The sequence below is a fragment of the Colobus angolensis genome, unplaced genomic scaffold (assembly GCF_000951035.1).
Source record: "Colobus angolensis palliatus isolate OR3802 unplaced genomic scaffold, Cang.pa_1.0 Scaffold286, whole genome shotgun sequence".
NCBI classification, from domain to species: domain Eukaryota; kingdom Metazoa; phylum Chordata; class Mammalia; order Primates; family Cercopithecidae; genus Colobus; species Colobus angolensis.
The window spans coordinates 1,753,946-1,773,059 of NW_012116110.1; the positions used below are offsets into that span (position 1 = coordinate 1,753,946).

A 19,114-nucleotide genomic window follows, 5' to 3' on the forward strand; every position below is an offset into this window, starting at 1 on the left:
GGAGAGTGGGAGAGAGGTGAGGGATAAAAAGCTGCATATAGGCTGGGCACAGTGGCTCATGCCTGTAATCCTAGCATTTTGGGAGGCCGAGGCAGGCAGATCACTTTAACTTAGGAACTGGAGACCAGCCTGGGCAACATGCCAAAACTCCGTCTCTACAAAAAATACAAAAAAATTAGCCAGGCATGGTGGCACAAGCCTGTAGGCCCAGCTACTTGCGGGGGCTGAGGTGGGAGGACTGCTTAAGCTCAGGAGGTTGAGGCTACAGTGAGCTGAGATTGTGCCACTGCACTCCAGGCTGGTGACAAACTGTATATTGGGTCTAATGTCCACTACTCAGGTGATGAGTGCACTAAAATCTCAGATGTCACCACTGTACAATACATGCATGTAATAAAAAGCTACTTGTACCTCAAAGGCTATTGAAATTATATATTTATAGTATGTATAATAAATAATGCATATTATATATTATATATTATATAATACACATAATATATATATATATATTTGCCATGTTGCCCAGGCTGGACTCCAACTCCTTCTCCCATTCTGAATATATATATTATGTATATAATATAATAGCCTTGCTTTAAAAAAATTGAATGCTTTTTCTCCTTTAATCTCTCCTTTAATCTTTTCATATGAAGAATTACATTAATTGATTTGACTTGCTTGTATTTAATCAAACTTGAATTCCTTCAATGAACTCAGGTTATGTATTTTTTTTTTTTTTGGACACTGCTAGATATTTTCACATATGTTCATAAAGTAAGATTAACAGAACATTTTCATTTATTTTAATTTCCTTATCAGATTTTAGACAAAGTTAGACTCATAAGAGGAACTGGAGAGTGTTCTTTCTTTTTCTATACGCCAAAAAAGAATGGGTAGAATTAGAGCAATGGTTCTCGACTGAGGGCAATTTTACCCCTTAAGGGACATTTGGAAATATCCGGGACATTTTAGGTTGTCAAAATAAGGGAGGTGCTACTGACATCTAGTGAGTAGAGGTCAGGGATGCGGTTGAACATCCTGCAATGCACAAGACAGTGCCTCACTTCCCCCAACAAAGAACTCTAGCTAACTCCAAATGTTAATAGTGCTGAGGGTGTGAGTTCTTCTCCCATTCTGAATAATCAGAATTTGTACTTGTAATTTTGTATTTTTTCAGAGGATACTTCAAAAATTATATAAGCTTCAGTCCCCATAGAACCAAAATATGGTGGAGGAAAGAAAGGACACTGTGTGAAGGAGTGGGATATGTGTGTCTGTAGGTGTATGTGCAGGCGCATGGAAGGGAAAGAGAGACAGAGACAGAGACATACACATACACACACAGAGAGAGAGACCAACTAAATACAATGGTAGAGAGAGGAAGCGAGACAGATGGGGACAAAAAGAGACAGAGATGAACTAAAGACCATGGTAGAGAGAGGAAATGAGAGAGATTTTGTTCTGATACAATTTTTTCTTTTTTAAACCAGGTATTGCTCATTACCCAGGCTGTAGTGTAGTGGTGCCATGATGGCCCACTGCAGCCTTGACCTCCCCAGGCTCAGGTAATCCTCCCCCCTCAGTTTTTGTTTTTTTCCTTTTTGCGTCAAATGGGTCTTGCTGTATTGCCCAGGCAGGTCTCAAACTCCTGGGCTCAGGCTATCTCCTCCTGCCTCTGCCTCCCTAAGAGCTGGGATTACAGGTGTGAACCACCGTGCCCAGCCACAATTTTTGCACTTTTAGTAGAGACGAGGTTTTTGCCATGTTGCCCAGGCTGGACTCCAACTCCTGGGCTCAAGCGATTCACCCTCCTTGGCCTCCCAAAGTGCTACGATTACAGACATGAGTCACTGAGTCAGGCCTGTACTGATATAATTCTCAAATTATCAGTTACCAAGAAACTTGCCACAAGCAATAATATCCACAATACCAAGAAACTGAAGGAGATTAATAAGTGTGGTATACAGTCTAGCAATTCTAAACCTTAGTATCTATCCTAGAGAAATGCTTGCACATGTACATAAAGACATATCCCTGAAACACTGTAAAAATGAAAAACTGGAAGCAATCTATATGTTAAATCAGTAGAGTAATGGATAAAGTGTCATATACTCATATAAAAACTCTACAGCAATAAAAGGGAACTAGATTTATATGTATCAACATGGACACATGTCAAAATATATACTTTTTAATATAAAATCAAACCATAAAACTATTCTTAGTGTATTTTTATACATTTATGTATGTATTTAATACATTGTTTAATACATTTGCACTCAAAATATTACTGCATATTCTCTATAGAAAAAATGGATGTAAAATATAAAAATGGCCTGAAAGGACATTATACACTGCACAAGCGCATAAGAGTAGTTAACTCTGGAGGATGAAGGATAAAGAAAAAAGACTGAGAAAGATAAATGTCAAACGCACTAGTTTTATTTGTATTATTCTCGCTTTTAAAAAGGGAATGTAGTCATATGTTTCACATGTAATTTTTTATTTTGAAGCAGAGTCTCGCTCTGTTGCCCAGGCTGGAGTGCAGTGGCACAATCACGGCTCACTGCAACCTCTACCTCCTGGGTTCAAGCAATTCTCATGCCTCAGCCTCCTGAGTAGCTGGGACCATAGGCACATGCCACCACGCCAAGCTAATTTTTTTGTAGTTTTAGTAGAGACAGGGTTTCGCCATGTTGGCCAGGCTGGTCTTGAACTCCTGGCCTCAAGTGATCCGCCTGCCTCCCAAAGTGCTGGGATTCAGGCATGAACCACTGCGACCAGCCCCACATGTAATTTTTTTAAAAGTAGATAATAGGTAAGAAAAAAAAAAATTAGAAGAAATGTCAAATTGCCATGTGTTAATTTTTTTGATTGTAAGAATGTGGATGAACGGTGATTGGTTTCTGCTCTGTGCTTTCTGGATTTTCAAATTCCCTAAAATAATAACAAAAAAAACGAAAATAATTTTAATTCTAAAAAAAAATTATGTCTACTAATGAAAGCAGTGGAAATGAGAACTTAAAACCAGCCTGTTTCTGGGGGAGTTCAGCAGCATTCCAGCTTGTTAGAACAATGCTGGGATCAAAGTGTCACTCTAGGAGACTGATTCCAAAAGACTCGTTTTATAATTTAGGTAGCTGGTTTCTGAAGTTTTGCCAGTTCTGACAACTACCAATTTTCTTTCCTTTGGGAAGTAATAGGGTAGGAGAAGAAACACTCGCCCACTCCTGACGTCCTCCTAGGCCTCTGCTTATGTTCCTGGTCTTCATTGGGTAAGAAGGGCTGAGTTCAGTAAGCACAGACCTCCAGGAAAGGAGATTACACAGTGCTTTAGCAACTCATTCATGATCTTTCTGAAACTGAAGGTCAGTTCTTCTGGAACAATTTAATACTGTTTTCTCATTTTCTATCCTTGAAAGAGATGAAGGTCCATTCATCTTTAGGCTCTCTATTGTAACACATCACAAAGAACACTTGAAGTGTTACATCAATTCTGATGATTTTTTTGAATCTTTCCATCGGTTTCTGCACCCAATAAATAGAAATTTTAGAAAGAGACCAGTCTGTTGAGACATTGATCCAGCATATAGAAATGAAATCAGTAAAGGTGCTTAGAACCATAGCTGGTGTGTGGTAAATGCTGTTGTATTAGCTATTACTACCAATTCTACAGCTATTACTACAATCAGTTCCAATGTTAATACTAGTACAGTAAGAAGCAGCAGACATTTTGATCATTTTAAACTTTTGTATGATGTGTGAAACGAATGTTTAAAAATGAAAAACTTTAGAAGCTATTCATATCTCCAGCAGAAGCCTGCTGTATGGGGTTTTAGTTTCCCTGTGGGAGGGGCACTGGTTTTCCTCAGACCCCTAATCCCTGCCTAGATCTGTTCCACCAATTCTTTAACAAGGTTAATTAGAAAGTGTGTGGTTTTGTTCAGTGTTTGGGAGGTGCAGGTGGCGGGGATGGAATGGGACTTGGTCCTGGGTACCAAGGACTTGAGTTTTAGCATCTGCCTTCTTCCCTCCCTTTCAGGCCATGAGGGTTCACTTACTCACTTTATGAGTTTTCCAAAAGCAAAAGTAATATGCCCTCAGTTAGAGATGGTCTCACAGGGTTCTATTACATGCATCTTTGTTCCAATTTCTTGTGAAACCATTATCAAGAGCTTGGAGTGAAGCTAAAAAAGAGACCATAGAAGATAGTTGTTATGGTCTGAATGTTTGTGTCCCTTCAAAATTTATATGTTGAAACTTAACCCCCATTATGATGGTATTAGGAGGTGGGGGCTTTAGGAAGTAATTAGATCATAAGGGCAGAGCCCCCATAAATAGGATCAGTGCCCTTATAAGAGGCTACAGAGACAGAGCTCTTCCTCTCCCCCATGGTAAGACACAGTGAGAAGGCACTGTCTATGAGGATGTAAGCCCTCACCAGACACCAAATCTGCTAGTTCCTTGATCTTGGACCTCTCAAGCTCTAGAACTGCTAGAAATAAATTTCTATTTTTATAAGCTACACAGTCTATGGTATGTTCTTAGAGCAGCCCAACCCAAATGTATTAAAACAGTGTATTGTGACAGTGAGGTGAAATATACGTATAATCCTTGACCCTGCCCATTTCTGTCAACTTTTTATGTGTCAGTTTTTAAAGTTCCTGCAGAATTAGAAGGCTGTCACTCAAAATGGCCCTGCTTACTTACTCCTTGGTCAGTAGAAAATTAAATACAATTGCTTTGCCATGCTATTAGCTGATGACTGACTTTAAGCCCTGAAAAGTAGCACTGGCTCTGTTGTGGCTCACTCGTTAATCAGCATCAAATTCAGGTTAATTGATATTTTATTTCCAAAGATCTCTCTCTGCCTTTTTAAAATCACCTCTTTCAAGATGGTTTGCAAAAGTGGAATTAAATAATCGAGATGTGGCAAGATAATGTGTATACTCTGACAGGGGCATGAAATTTTCAAAGTGTTAAAAAGCACTGAACTAGTATAGTTTGCCAGAGCATCTTTGGTTCATGCTAACTTCCAGTCATACAGAATCCAAAAAACAGAAATATTTAAATCAAGAATGGTGCATTTGTTTAATGGAATACTATGTGATTACTTAAAACTACATCACAGAAAAATAGTTAATGGCATGGAAAGTTATTCATAATATATTAAGTGGGGGAAAGAGGTATATATTATATAGTACAATTCGTGCAGTGCAGTATCATCCTTTTTTTTTTTTTTTTTTTTTTGGAGACAGAGTCTTGCTCTGTCGCCCAGGTTGGAGTACAGTGGCCGGATCTCAGCTCACTGCAAGCTCCGCCTCCCGAGTTTATGCCATTCTCCTGCCTCAGCCCCCCAGTAGCTGGGACTACAGGCGCCCACCACCTTGCCCAGCTATTTTTTTCTATTTTTTAGTAGAGATGGGGTTTCACAGTGTTAGCCAGGATGGTCTTCATCTCCTGACCTCGTGATCCGCCCGTCTCAGCCTCCCAAAGTGCTGGGATTACAGGCTTGAGCCACCGCGCCCGGCCAGTACATCTTTTTTTAAAACAAAAGGCGCATACCATATGTACAAGTATACAAGAAAAAAAGATGTCAAAATACACACCAAAATTTTAACAATGATTAATCCGGGTAGAGGAATTACAAGTTTTTCCTTTGCATGTGTTTGTTTTTCTGTGTGTTTTCCCAAATTTTCTGCATTTAACATGTGTTGCTATGGTAACCAGAGCTAAAACCAGTAACATTTCCTTTTTAAAAGGATGGCGTTACAGCATGACTGAGTAGCTTTAGAACTTGTAGAGCGTCTACATTTGTGGAGTCATCACAAGTTCAGGAACTCATTCTCAAATTTCAAGTTTAGAAACACAATTTGATTAGTTCACTATAGACTAATCACATAGAAGGAATACATTCTAATGTTTGATAGCACAGTAGAGTGACTATAGTTAACAATTATCTACTGTATTTTTCAAAATAGCTACAAGATTTGAAAGGGACCCATCACATAGACATTATAAATACCCTGAGTTAATTATTACATAGCCTATGCATGTAACAAAACTGCACATGTACCACATTAATATGTACAAACATATATATTCAAAAAAGAATTTTTAAAAAGCTGAGGGGGAAAGAAATTTTAAAAAGCTGGAGGGGAAAGAACAAATTAAACTTTAACAGAAAGTTAATTACAAAGATAAGTAGAAATTATGAAATCAAAAGCCAACAATAGCAAAAATCAACAGGTTATTCCTTTAAAAAGATTAATGAAACATACGTCACCTCTACTAGATTAAGAAATGAGAGGAAGAAATGAACAATTTACCAGTATCAGTGTGAAAGAAGAAGCATTACTACACATGCTACAAACATTAATGGATGTTAACACATAATTTCATGTAATAAATTTGACAACTTAGATGAAATGGACAAATTACTTGAAAAACACAACCTATTAAAACTGACTCAAGAAGACATAGAAAACCTGAAATTATTTAATCATGCTATTCACACAGTTACTTCAGAGGCTGCAAATCTTATAATGTGGGATTTCTTGGCTCCTTACCCCTCTCCTGGGGGATCTAGGAAATAAATGTTGCTATTGATTGCCAAAAAAAGGAAGAAAAAAAAGGGCTGACCATTGTACAAAAATGATGAATAGTTCCCTGCCCTCAGCTCCCATTACTAACATCTATTATTCTTATTTATCAGGGTAGACTCCCCTAAATGTAATTACTTCATCAAACAATCTGACTTTTCTAGTTCTTGAAGCAGAACCTTTATTTTCCAAAAAAATCATGCTAGCAATGCAGTGAAGGACAGTATTGTGCTCTCCTGAGCACTGAGTTTTTTCATTACTGCCCGCCATTTGAACAGTTTAAAAATTATTCTTTATTTTTGTTGCAGTCTCACCAATGCACCTTAACGTAGCAGTTTCTCATTGTCTGAATTAGTACCCTGGGTTCTTTGTCCTTATGTCCAAGAAAATTAAGGAACATGGACACAAAGGTGGTGTTGGAGCAAAAGTTATTAGAGTGAAAGAAAGAAAAGCTCCTCTCCGCATTGGAGAGGGCGGTCTGAGTGGACTACCAAGTTGTTGTAAAAACGTCAGGGTTTTTATAAACGGACTAGTGAGGAGAGGGTGTCTTATTTTCCTAGGGCCTGGAGATTTAGTTGGGAGCAGGTGTGCTATCAGCATAGAGCAGAGTTTCTATCAGCCTTTACCTAATTCCTTGATCACATAAGCAGGCTTTTAGTTTGTGTTGCTCTGTGCTGCTTTGTGTCGCTTAAGTTTCTGTGTCTGTTCCCAAACATTTTTTTTGCAGCTGCAGGCCTCCCCTCAACCCTCCCTGCATAAGTTTCTAGCTTCCCTATCTTAGTGTGCCTAAAGGGAAAGGAATGTACTTACTAAGGCCCACAGTTTTTACTGGGGCCCATTGTACGAGTATGAAGTCGAGACTCCCCCACTCCTTCTGTGCTTGTTTATCTGTCTAGGTGCAACCTGAGGTTTTCCCAAGGTTGTTTTATTTTTTGCCTGTTGCTGTGACTTTTCAGGCAGGCTGCTTCTGCAGTCTGAATTTTTTCAATGATTTTCCTTTCCGTCTCTCTCATTTTCATTTGCATTTAAGAAAATTTCCAGTAACTACAAGTTCACGTGCTTTTTACTTACTCTATTTTTTTCTGTTATAACTTTTGGAGATAGCAGAGTCCTTGTGTGAGAGGAAGAAGCAGGGACCTGGAAAAGGAGCTTTGTTGTAGGAGTCAGGAATCAGGGTTCTACTGCAACAGCTTTCTAAGTGGCCTTCCACTTCCACATTCGGCCCCTCTAATCCATTTTCCACGCAGCAACCAGAATGATTATTTTAAAAGTTTAAGGCCAGGCACTGTGGTTCATGCCTGTAATGCCAGCACTTCGGGACGCTGAGGAGGGCGGATCACTCGAGGTCAGGAGTTACAGACCAGCCTGGTCAAAATGGTGAAACCCCCGTCTCTACTGAAAATACAAAAATTAGCCAGACATGGTAGCATGCGCCTGTAATCCCAGCTACTCAGGAGGTTGAGGCAGGTGAATCGCTTGAACCAGGGAGGCAGTGGTTGCAGTGAGCTGAGGTGGCACTACTGCACTCCAGCCTGGGCAACTGGGTGAGACTGTCTCAAAAAAATAAAAAATAAAAGCTTTAATCAGATCATGGCCCTCTCCTGCTTAAAACTATGCAATGGCTTTCCACTGCTTTAAAAATAAAATTCAGGCTTTTCCACGATGGACAAGGTTCTGCTATGCAACCTTGTTCACTGCTCTGCAGCCACACGGGCCTTCCCATCTCAGAGCTTTCGCCCTTACTGGAATGTTCCAGCAAAATTCTTTTGCCTGGGGTGCTCTTTTCTCAGATGTCACAGTTTTCTCTTGTCCTTCAGGGTTTATCTTAAACATCACCACCTCTAAGAGACCTTCTGTACCTCCCACCCATCAGGTTCATTTTGTTTTCTTCCTAACACCTGTCACAGTCTGAAATTATCCTAATCATTTGTTGTGTCAACCTTAAGTAGTGAAATCTATAAAATAACATTAAGTATAGAGTTTATTCTAACGCAAAGCTTGAGGACAGCCACCTGGAAACACCAACTCCAAACAAATAAGGTCAATGTTCCAAAGTGAAGTTAAGGTTTCATTTACGTAGGCAGAAAGAGAGACGGTTCAGCAGGAGTACATTTTCAATACAAGACCAATGCATAAAACACAGTGATTAGATTAGTTACAGATATCTACATTCCAAGGAGGATAACTATATTAATTTATGAAGAGGGGTAGTGATCTGAGGGGGTCTTACCTCTGTCTCTGTTTGGTCTTCCTGATTATTTATAGGAAAAAACAAGGCAGACATTGCAGTTGTACGCCATAGGACTCGGGCCCCGTAGCCACATTCTTCGCAAGGCTCAGAATAATATAAAGTTCCAACAGCTTTAAGTTTGAATTTTTTACTTTCAGTTGATTCACTTGTTCTTTTCCTGTCTCCCACAATAGAAAATAAGTTCCCAGGGATGCAACCTTGGCAGGCTCCTAAACTGCCACGGCTCCAGTTTCTTGTAGTTTAGACACTCATTATTAGTTGAATGAAGGAAGATCCAAGCAGGCCTCGGTGCGCCGCCTCCTCTTTAATGCAAGGGCTTACTAGATGAATGTGAGCAGACGGAAGCCGAACCACCCTGTTAATGAAGGCTGCGCATTCTAGCTCAAGGGTTTCTAGAAACCTCGGGGCCGGAAGTTTAACCAGAGAATTAAGAGGCAAGGAGCAGAGAAGCAATGAGGATAACCTGTGCAGTGTAGTCGTTTCACGAGTTTGAGAACGCCTAGCACGATGCCTTCACGGAGCCTCGGGCAGTCATTTGAGAGTATTTCTTTTTCGGGGTTTTTGAGACAGGGACCTGATTAGAAGCAACGTGGAAGAAAACCAAGAGGACGAAGAGCCAAGGATGGGCGTGCCCAGGAGCTCTCAGGCGGGCACCTGGAAGGGGTGGGAGCAAGCAGGGCCTAACGTACCCCTGGCCTTGGCGGCCCTGGACGCCCCAGGTGCCCCCCAACAGCAGCCTCCCACCACACATGACTGAGGCTCAGGAAGCAATAAAGTGGCTTTCAAAATACTAAATGTAATTGACATCTTTTCCTGAGTGAATAAAACAAAAAAGGATCTGAATGCTAAATACACAGAGAAGAAACTCCCGTTGCCACGTCCCCCGAGGTCCCCACTCAGTCCCGTCTGCTGCTCCGCCCTCAGTCGGGCCCTAGTTCTGCGCCGCGGAGCGCTGGAGGCGCGGGGTGGGCCTGCTGACGCTGCCGGACCTGAACTGCGCAGGCGCGACGCGAGATCGCGGGAGCGAGGGCGCGGGAGCAGTTCGCGGCAGTTCGCGCGGGAGCCGGGCGCTGGGGCGCTTGGGCGCCTGGGCTGCTGGACTGTGGGAACGAAAGTCGCTGTGGGGCGCCGAGGCAGCCAGGATGGCGACTCCAAGCAAGACGACGTCAACTCCAAGCCCCCAGACTTCCAAGAGAGCTCTCCCGAGAGACTCTTCGTCGGAGGTCCCGAGCAAGAGGAAGAATCCGGCCCCGCAGCTGCCGCTGGTGCAGTCGTCCGGGCCTTTCGTGGAGGGCTCTATAGTCCGTATCTCGATGGAGAACTTCCTGTGAGTGGCCGGGAGGCCGCGCCGCGGGTGTGGAGGCGTGCGGTCCAGCAGGCCCCGGGGCGCCGGCTGCGCGCGGGCGTGGGCGTGTGGGTGTGTACCTGGCTTGTGGGTCTGGCCTTGAATTCGTGCGGGGGTTCCCATGAGGATTTTTCTACGAAGGCTGTGGAGATTGACGTGTATGATGTAGGAGATGTGTGCCTTATGTGATGTGGTTTTTTAATTTAGTCCGTCAAGGTTTTTCAAAAGCGTCATGTAGCAGGTAGTGGTTGTACGAGGGAGTAGGTCTCTGCCCGCTGGGAGTCGCGATCCATAGCGGCCCTGGTCTGTAATTCACAGAAGTATTGTCCCCGGGAATTTACGAGGAGGCAACAGTTAATTCGGCGTGGTAGTGATGCTGTGGCAGATTCTTAGGGTAGGCATTTGCCACAGAGGAGTAGATAAGACGGTAAAGGTTGTTTGAGATGGGAGGTTACAGGTACAAAAAAATTAAACCTTACTGGCAATTGTTGAATCTCCCTAAAAACCCTTGACTCCTCTAAACCCAGCTTTCTTCTCTAGTTCCTCCCTCTCTCCTTCAGACAACTAGTTATCACTTTAGAATTTAGTAAGTTTTAAATATATCATGTATTTGCCTAGCACCTCACAGTGTATCTGTTCCAAGTCGTCTTTTTTTATTGAGACGGAGTTTCGCTCTTGTCGCCCACGCTGAATGGAGTGCTGTGGCGCTACTTCGGCCCACTGCAACTTCGCCTCTCGGTTTCACGCTCCTGGGTCAGCCTCCCGAATAGCTGGGACTGCAGGTGCGCGCCACCACGCCCGGCTAATTTTTGTTTTTGAGACGGAATCTTATACTGTCGTCCGGGCTGGAGGGTAGTGGTGCAATCTTGGCCCACTGCAACCTCCGCCTCCCAGTTTCAAGCGATTCTCCTGCCTTAGCTTACCGAGTAACTGGGATTACAGGCACCTGCCACCACGCCCAGCTTTTTTTTTTTCTTTTTTTTTTTTTTGTATTTTTAGTAGACACGGGGTTTCACCATGCTGACCAGGCTGATCTGGAACTTTTGACCTCAGGGGATCTGCCGCCTCGGCCTCCCGTCGTGCTGTGATTATAGGCGTGAGCCACCGTGTCCTGCCGGAAGTCTTTTTTAAACTTCCACATAGTGGCATAAAGATAACAGAATTGTATTTTAACAATACTACCTTTTTTGTTTTCAAGCACCTATTGTGTGCTGGTACACTATTCTTTCTTCATAACAACTCTATCTTGATAATTTCCATTGTGGAAAGACGCTCACTAGGTTGTTTTGCCCAGTTTTACACAGTTGTTAAGTAGTTGCATTGCTATTTGAATCCAGATCAGGAAAGATAAATGTAATCAAATGAGTTAGATACCATAACAACATATATATCAGGATCCTTCACAAAGGATGAAGTGGTTAGTTTTGTCCACGAGTGTGAGAAAGGGCTTTGTAAAGAAGATATGAAAGTCTTTGTTCTTGCTCTGTTGCCCACTCTGGAGCTCAGTGGCATGATCAGGGCTCAATGAAGCCTGTACCTCCCCTTCTCAAGTGATCCTCCTACCTCAGCCTTTCAAGTAGCTGGGACTATAGGCACGTACCATACCTGGCTAATGTTTTAAAAATTTTTTGTAGAGATGGGGTTTCACCATGTTGCCCAGACTAGTCTCGAACTTCTGGGCTCAAGCAACTCACCTCGGCCTCCCAAAGTGCTGGGATTACAGGCGTGAGCCACTGCACCCGCCTAAGAAGATAGGAAAGTCTTAAAAGAAGTGAAGAGCATTGAAGACAGAAGGAACTGTCTGAAATAGTTTGGTATATTTAGAAAGTGTCAAGTGTTTTAGTAAGGCAAGAGTATAGGATGTGAGTGAGTATTTGGACAGCGGGTAAGCAACCATTGAGAGACCTGTATGTTTGCTATGCTAAGAAGTTCCAGCATCATCCTGTAGGCAGCCACGGTGTGTTTTCAACAGGGAATGACATGTGTTTTATGTTATTCTGGAAGCACTGTGGAGGATGATTTAGAAAGGGTGCAAGATTGGAAGCAAAAAGACAATACGAAGGCAAGAGATGATCAGAGTGTGAAGGAATGAGATTTGACAGGATCCAGCCACAGAGTAATTGAGGCATGGGGGAAAGGGAAGAATGCAGCATTTTTCCCAAGTGTTTCAGATGCTATTCAGAAGAGAGAGCAGTTTGAGGAGAATAATATATGCCTCTTAGATCCTGTGATTTGAAGTTTTCTTTGGAGTATCTAAGAGAGATGTTCTATAGGCAGAATGTAAGAGTCTGGAGCTTAGAGGAAAGTGTGAACAGATGAGAGAATTGGGAGTCATGCACACAGGTGATTGATGAAGTTGCAGAACTGGTTATGATTGCTCAATAGGAATTACAAATGGAAGGACTAGAAGACCATGTACAGGGTCTTGGGAGAATGCCTGCTTTTAACGGTGAAGCGAAGAAGGACTCAAAGTCAGAAGGAACTATTAAGGGAGGTAAGATGAAAACAGTGGGAGACAATTATCAGAGAAGCCAAGGAAAAAGAATGTTTCAAAAATATCACCTGCTACATTGAAGTCAGATAGCGGGGTTGAAAAGAGCCCACTGTATTTAGCAATTGGGGAATCTTTAACCTTTTAATGAAGCAGTGGAAGCAGAAAACTTTGCAGGCCATAGAAGAATGAATGAGGGTGAGAAAGTAGAACTTGGATGCAAAGAGAAGAAAGAAAAAGTAGCTGGAAGTGCAGAGGTTGGTGAGATATTATTGTTTATTTTAATGAGGGGCCTTTGAGTTTTAGGCAAGGGGTAGAGAAAGGTGGGCTTAGAGAATTAGCAAGGAAATAAGAGGGGTAGTCAGATAATTTAAATGGCCTGGAAGAGAGTAGTGAGTGAACCAAGTCAAATGGAGTTGGGAGTGGAGGGAGAGACTTGGAGGCTGAAGGAATAACATGCACAAAGACTTAAGAGAAATAAGGAATTACAGTCACAAAACTGAAAGAAGTACATTATAGGTAAAATTTAGAGGTCTGAGTAGAAAATAGGGAAGGGAGATAAAAAGTAGAAAAAGATGAAACTCGGCTATGATAGCGCCTCCTTTTTCTTTAATTTTTCTTTTTTAACAAGTGACATCAGATTTACAGTTCTACCAGCATTACTTAGTGATTGATTGGATGATGGAGTGGTGGTTTGCGCGGAGTCAAAAGCAATGAAAGAACCAAAGAGGATGCAAAACTAATGCCGAGGTTTCTGATTTGGGCAATGGTGTCAATGATAATACCATTCACTAAGAGACCGCAAGAGTGGTTTTGGATGGGAAAGATGGTGGGTTTAGTTTTAAATGTGTTCAGTATAAGTTGACTGTTGTGGGACATTCCAATAGCGTTATTGAGGTGATCATTGCATATAGAGGTCATCTGGACTACTTTCAGCATGTAGATAGTATGCAAAGACTTGGAGAAAGAAGGAATCATTGAGGCCATAGAGAATACATGAGATACCTTGTGAAGTATATGGAATGATAAGAGGGTGGGTCTTTACCAATAGCTCTTTCAGAGGGAGCTCAGAGGAAAGGAAGCTCATAATAAGGGAATTCCCAATAAATACATCATAGAGTCAGAAGAACGATTTTAAACAGTGCAGAGGCTTGATTTGGGTAGCTGAAGGCAAGAAAAATCCCCCTGCCCAACCCCTGCCGGAAAAAAAAAATACAGGAGCTTTGTTTTTGGCTACTCTCCCTATTTATAATATTGATGCATATCTTATAGGCCAGAAATTCTCATGCTTTTTCAGTTTTCTTAAATACCAGTTACATCGTTGTTTTAGTATAACATTCACACAGAGATTTCACAACAGGAAATCCAAGTGTTAAAAGAATGGGGCTTCATGTGTTGAGAGTAAGAAGTTCTATGTCAGGTAATTTTCTACATTTCTGGAGTTCCCAAACTGGTTTTATTGTAACCATTATAAAGGGCTCTTTTGAGACACAGGTACTAGCAGAACAAAATGGCTAAAAAGATATAGCACATGCTGTGTAGAGGTGTGGAATTAGCAAACCTGCCAGAAAATACTTCTTTTCTACCTGTATTTTGATTACCACCTGACATTTCAAAATCATTAAGTTCTTAAAATATTAATGTGTGCTTGGTTAAGTTATTTATATACTTAGCAGGTGAATAGCAGGCTAAGCATTTATTCATGAGGAATTAGTTGGCAGCTTCCTGAGAGTTAACTAAAATGCTGTGGACAAAGGACACTTTTTATGGGTTCAAATTAAGAGTATTCAAAAGCGAGTTAAAAGAATGTCTGAGTCAGAGTTTGTTTCACATTTTGTCATAATTGTCACTAGTAACTAATAAAGATTAGATGCTAACTGTAATTAGAGTACTAGACAACTTTCAAATTTTGTTTGTTTTGTAGGGCGGTGTGTCTCTATGATACCTAGGCTGGCCTTGACCTCCTAGGCTCAACTGGTCCTCTGACCTCAGCCTCCCTCATAGCTGGGACTATAGGCACATACCATGGTGCCTGGCTTGGAAAATAATTTTTAAAAGTTAATAAAATGAAACCTTTGGGTTGAGATATATCTTCAGTTTTGTAATTAAAAATTTGCTTAGATTGTTTGAAATATTAAAATATGAATAACCATTAAGCATTATAATTTAAAAGAAATATGAATGTAAAATTCAGATTTAAGGTAAGCCATGGCCTCTCCTATAAAATTTGTTTTAAAGTTATTTTGTGTAATATCTTTGATATAGTGTCCAGTGTTTTGTAATTATTAAAAAAAGAACAAAGATGAAACTTCACTTTTTTCAGCAAACTTTTGAAGAAACTATATGAAATTATGTTCTTTAGTTATGCATTACTGCCTTTTCATTTCTTCTGTTGGTAGATTTTCTTTCTAAAGTTGTTTATTAAAAACCTATTAAAAAATTAAATTTGCGAGGCTAGCTAGTTTTTAAAGGAATTTGAGGAATCTCATAGATAATGTAAAGCAAGGAAAAGTGGTTTTGTATCTCTCCTTAGTAATTTCATCTCTTTATAATTCAGAACATATGATATTTGTGAAGTATCTCCTGGACCCCACTTGAATATGATCATTGGAGCCAATGGAACAGGGAAGTCGAGCATTGTATGTGCCATTTGCCTTGGTTTAGCTGGCAAACCTGCTTTCATGGGACGAGCGGATAAGGTGAGTTAACATAATTACTTTTTAAGAAAATTCAGAACTATTAATTGCTTTTAGTAACATCAATTTCTACACCTCAGTTCCTTGGGTATAGCAAACTTAATAGTGCATGAATGTAAGGAATAAATTTGGCAGGTAAAGAAGCTGGAAGGAGATTTTCATTTCCAAAAGTATTTTGGACGATAATACTAGAGGATTCTCCAAGTCCCTTACACCTAAAATGCTAGAAATTATGTAATATGCCTTTTTATTTTAAATGCAGCACTTGGCTTGTGGAACCGTGGAGTAAATTTAGAAAGGGCAGAAACAAAATTCAGTCATATGTTGCCTAATGATGGGGATATATTCTGAGAAAATGCATCTTTAGACAATTTTGTCATTGTGTGAGCATAATAGAGAGTACTTACACAAACCTGGATGGTATAGCCTATTATTCACTTAGGCTATATAGTGTAGCCTATTGCTCCTAGACTACACTCGTGTAGAGCATGTTACTGTACTGGATACTGTGGATAGTTGTGACACAATGGCCTACATTGTACTTATGTAAACATCTCTAAATATAGAAAAGATACAGTAAAAATACAGTGTAAAAGATAAAAATGGTACACCTGTGTAGGGCACTTAATCATATTCATGAGAATAGGTGGCGGAAAAATACTGCCCAAACAGGGAGGGAGTCTTGAGAAAGGAGGAGAAGGAGGAGATACGAAATAGATATAAAAAATGAGATCATTAAAAATGACAAAATGTTGGCTGGGTGTGGTAGCTCATGCCTATAATCCCAGCACTTTGTGAGGCCATGGTCAGGATCTGGCCAACATGGTGAAACCCTGTCTCTACTAAAACTGCAAAAATTAGCCAGGCATGGTGGCAGGTGCCTGTAATCCCAGCTACTTGGGAGGCTGAGGCGAGAGAATTGCTTGAACCCAGGAGGCGGAGGTTATAGTGAGCCAAGATCACGCTGTTGCAGTCCAGCCTGGGCAACAAGAGCGAGACTCTGTCTCAAGAAAAATAAAATAAAAATCACAAAGTGAGATGGTAGAAATATGTGCAGATATAATCACACTAATTATAAATGATCTAAACTCATTAAATTATAAAGTCTGTTAGAATGGAGAAATGAAACAATGTTTAGTTCTCTTTTGTTTTTAATAAGCATATCTAAAATAAAGTGTTACAGAAAAGTTAAGAGTGAAAGGATGAAAAAAAATACATGCCAGGCAAATATACAAAAGAAAGTAGGTGTAGCTGGATTAATATTAGGCAAGACAGACTTTAGAGCAAAAAGTCTTTTTAGAGATAATAGTGGTCATTAAACACTGATGAAAGTTTTAATTCACTAGAAGATAATTGAGTTCCCAACTCACATTATAATCTAGCTCCAAAATGTGTAGGCAGAATCTGCAGAATGCTAACAAGCAGTTAACATATCCATAACTGTACTGGGAGAGCTATCAATAATAGTAGATCAATCAGATAAAAAAATTAGACTACAAAAGATTTGAACAATAAAGTTAAGCTTGAACTAATGGCTATATTATAAAAAGTACGCCCAACAATTGGAGACTATGCATTCTTTTCAAGCACAAGTTAACATTTCTAAAAGTTAATTGTATACTGAGTCATAAAGCAAGTATCAAAAAATTTCAAAAAATGGACATCACATAGACCATATCCTGACTACAATGCTATTAAGATAGAAATAATAACAAAAAAATTAAAATTTAATGGACGGTTACAAAATGGAAGCAAATTCCCCTTAAGATTATAAATTATTTAAAATGTGTATGTGTGTTTAGTGCTATATGGGAGACATTTATTAGGTAGAAGATACTTTTCTCTGTTAATAACTAGCCTTGTGACCTTGAGCAATTATCTGGACTTCAGTTTTTCTTCATTTCAAAAATGGGAGAGTTGGAACAGATAGCATCCAAGGACCAACTGAGATTTTTATGAATATTGATACATAGTTTTTTAATTGTCAGATCATTTAATCCCTATCTCTTTGTAATGGTCTGTTGGATTGTACTCCAGGGGCTGTACAGTAGGAATGAATTGGCTATAACAATTTTTACTAACTTTTTCATGTTGATTTTTGTCATGAAAACACATCTCTTCTCATCCTTGAGTGATAGGATTTTTAAGGAGGCTGTGGAGTGCAGTGTTTCCTAGATGACAGGTTGCAGCCCTTTGAGTGCACAGATGTATTTATGGGATGCCCAAGTTCTCAGCAAGAATATTTAATGTATTTTTATTTAAATGCTAATATAAAAATATAACAAAAACATACTCTACACCATCTGTATGGATACTTTATAATAAGAACTGCCTCCTGACTTTTTTTTTTCCTCCTCATTGGTACTAAGTATTTTAATTCTTGCAAGCTAACAGGCAGATAGCATTCCTACGTAGATGTCCTTGTTTCCCTGTGAGGAAACAGGCAGGTTAAGCAACTGTTGAATGTCTAACAACTTCTATGTGATGGAGTTGAGATTTGAACCTAGATAAGTAGATGTTAAAATCTGTACTTTTAAGCACTAGGCTATACCCGGTGGTTAGAAGATAAGGGTTTTTTTTTTTTTTCTTCGTCTTTCTGGAACTCAGCTTTATCATCTATAAAATGAATGTATACTTCAAGGTTGCTTGTGAGTGTTAAATGAGAAAATGTTTAGTGCTTAGCACAACAGTATATAGTAAATGCTTGATAAATGCTAGCTCTTGTCATCACTGTCATCACTATTAAAAAGGTTACTTGCAAGGTGTATTTTCTACCTTTTTAAATATTTATCACTTACTTATAGACTGATTTAAGATCCAGTCTGATTTTTTTAGGCTCAGACTTTGTTTTCGGGCTTAGACTCATAAGCATATAGAAACTGGCACAGATATGTCTTACTTTATCATGTAAATTTCAATTATATTGCTCCTTTTAAAACGATGCATGGTGGCAATATCATCATTAAGAGGTAATATTAGCATGGTTGTTAATATTTAACCTGCGCGACTGTAGGAAGTCTTCAATGGCAATAAGAAGGTTTGAGTGCTCAATGGTTATACTACTGTAGGACCTGTTTTCCCACAGGCATTTTCTCTTCTCTCTGGGCATTTAATATAGTGGCCAAGTACACAGGCTGTGGAGCCAGATTTCCTGGGTTCAAATCCTTTTTCTGGCACTTACTGGCTTTGTCACGAAGTTTGTAAGAGGCTATGGAGTGCATAGGAGTTCAATAAATTTTACCTAATATTATTATTATTGTTATTTGTGGGAGGGAACAATGGAGGAACCCAGATCTGGGAGGGATACCTTAGAAAGTGACAGGAGTGCACATATAAGTGGTACCTGAAAAAATCTTGATTTGACAAATAATAATGACTGCTAAATCTCGGATTGTTAACCTGGGAATGTCATGACACAGCTCACTTTCTTTTTTGTCTTAGGTTGGTTTTTTTGTGAAGAGAGGATGTTCCAGAGGCATGGTTGAAATTGAATTGTAAGTGTTAAAAGTGCTAAAACTTCTTTTTCCTATAAAATTCTTAGTTTATATTCATGTTTTTCTGATGATTAGAAAAGAGTATTAATATAGTATTATGGCATAAATATTGGAAATAATATTTAAAGAATACTTAATCCAGATAAGTAAGTGGTTTAAAAAATATATATACTTTTTTTTATTATTATTATACTTTAAGTTCTAGGGTACATGTGCATAACGTGCAGGTTTGTTACAT

General features: G+C 39.8%; 1 protein-coding gene and 1 long non-coding RNA gene across 2 annotated transcripts in view; one reads left to right on the plus strand and one right to left on the minus strand.

The window, feature by feature from the left end:
- Positions 1–9,796, minus strand: part of LOC105516634 — a 60,865-nt gene extending 51,069 nt beyond the window's left edge. The window contains exons 1-2 of the long non-coding RNA XR_001002520.1: positions 9,314–9,796; positions 8,830–8,850 (exon numbers count right to left, since the gene is read on the minus strand). This is a non-coding gene — a long non-coding RNA (uncharacterized LOC105516634). The remainder of the gene's footprint in view (positions 1–8,829; positions 8,851–9,313) is intronic.
- Positions 9,797–9,889: 93 nt separating this feature from the next.
- The window catches only part of SMC5 (structural maintenance of chromosomes 5), a 116,081-nt gene continuing 106,856 nt past the window's right edge, over positions 9,890–19,114 (plus strand). The window contains exons 1-3 of the mRNA XM_011948899.1: positions 9,890–10,177; positions 15,244–15,385; positions 18,824–18,876. Of these exons, the coding sequence (XP_011804289.1) occupies positions 9,993–10,177; positions 15,244–15,385; positions 18,824–18,876 (380 nt within the window). The 5' untranslated portion in view covers positions 9,890–9,992. The remainder of the gene's footprint in view (positions 10,178–15,243; positions 15,386–18,823; positions 18,877–19,114) is intronic.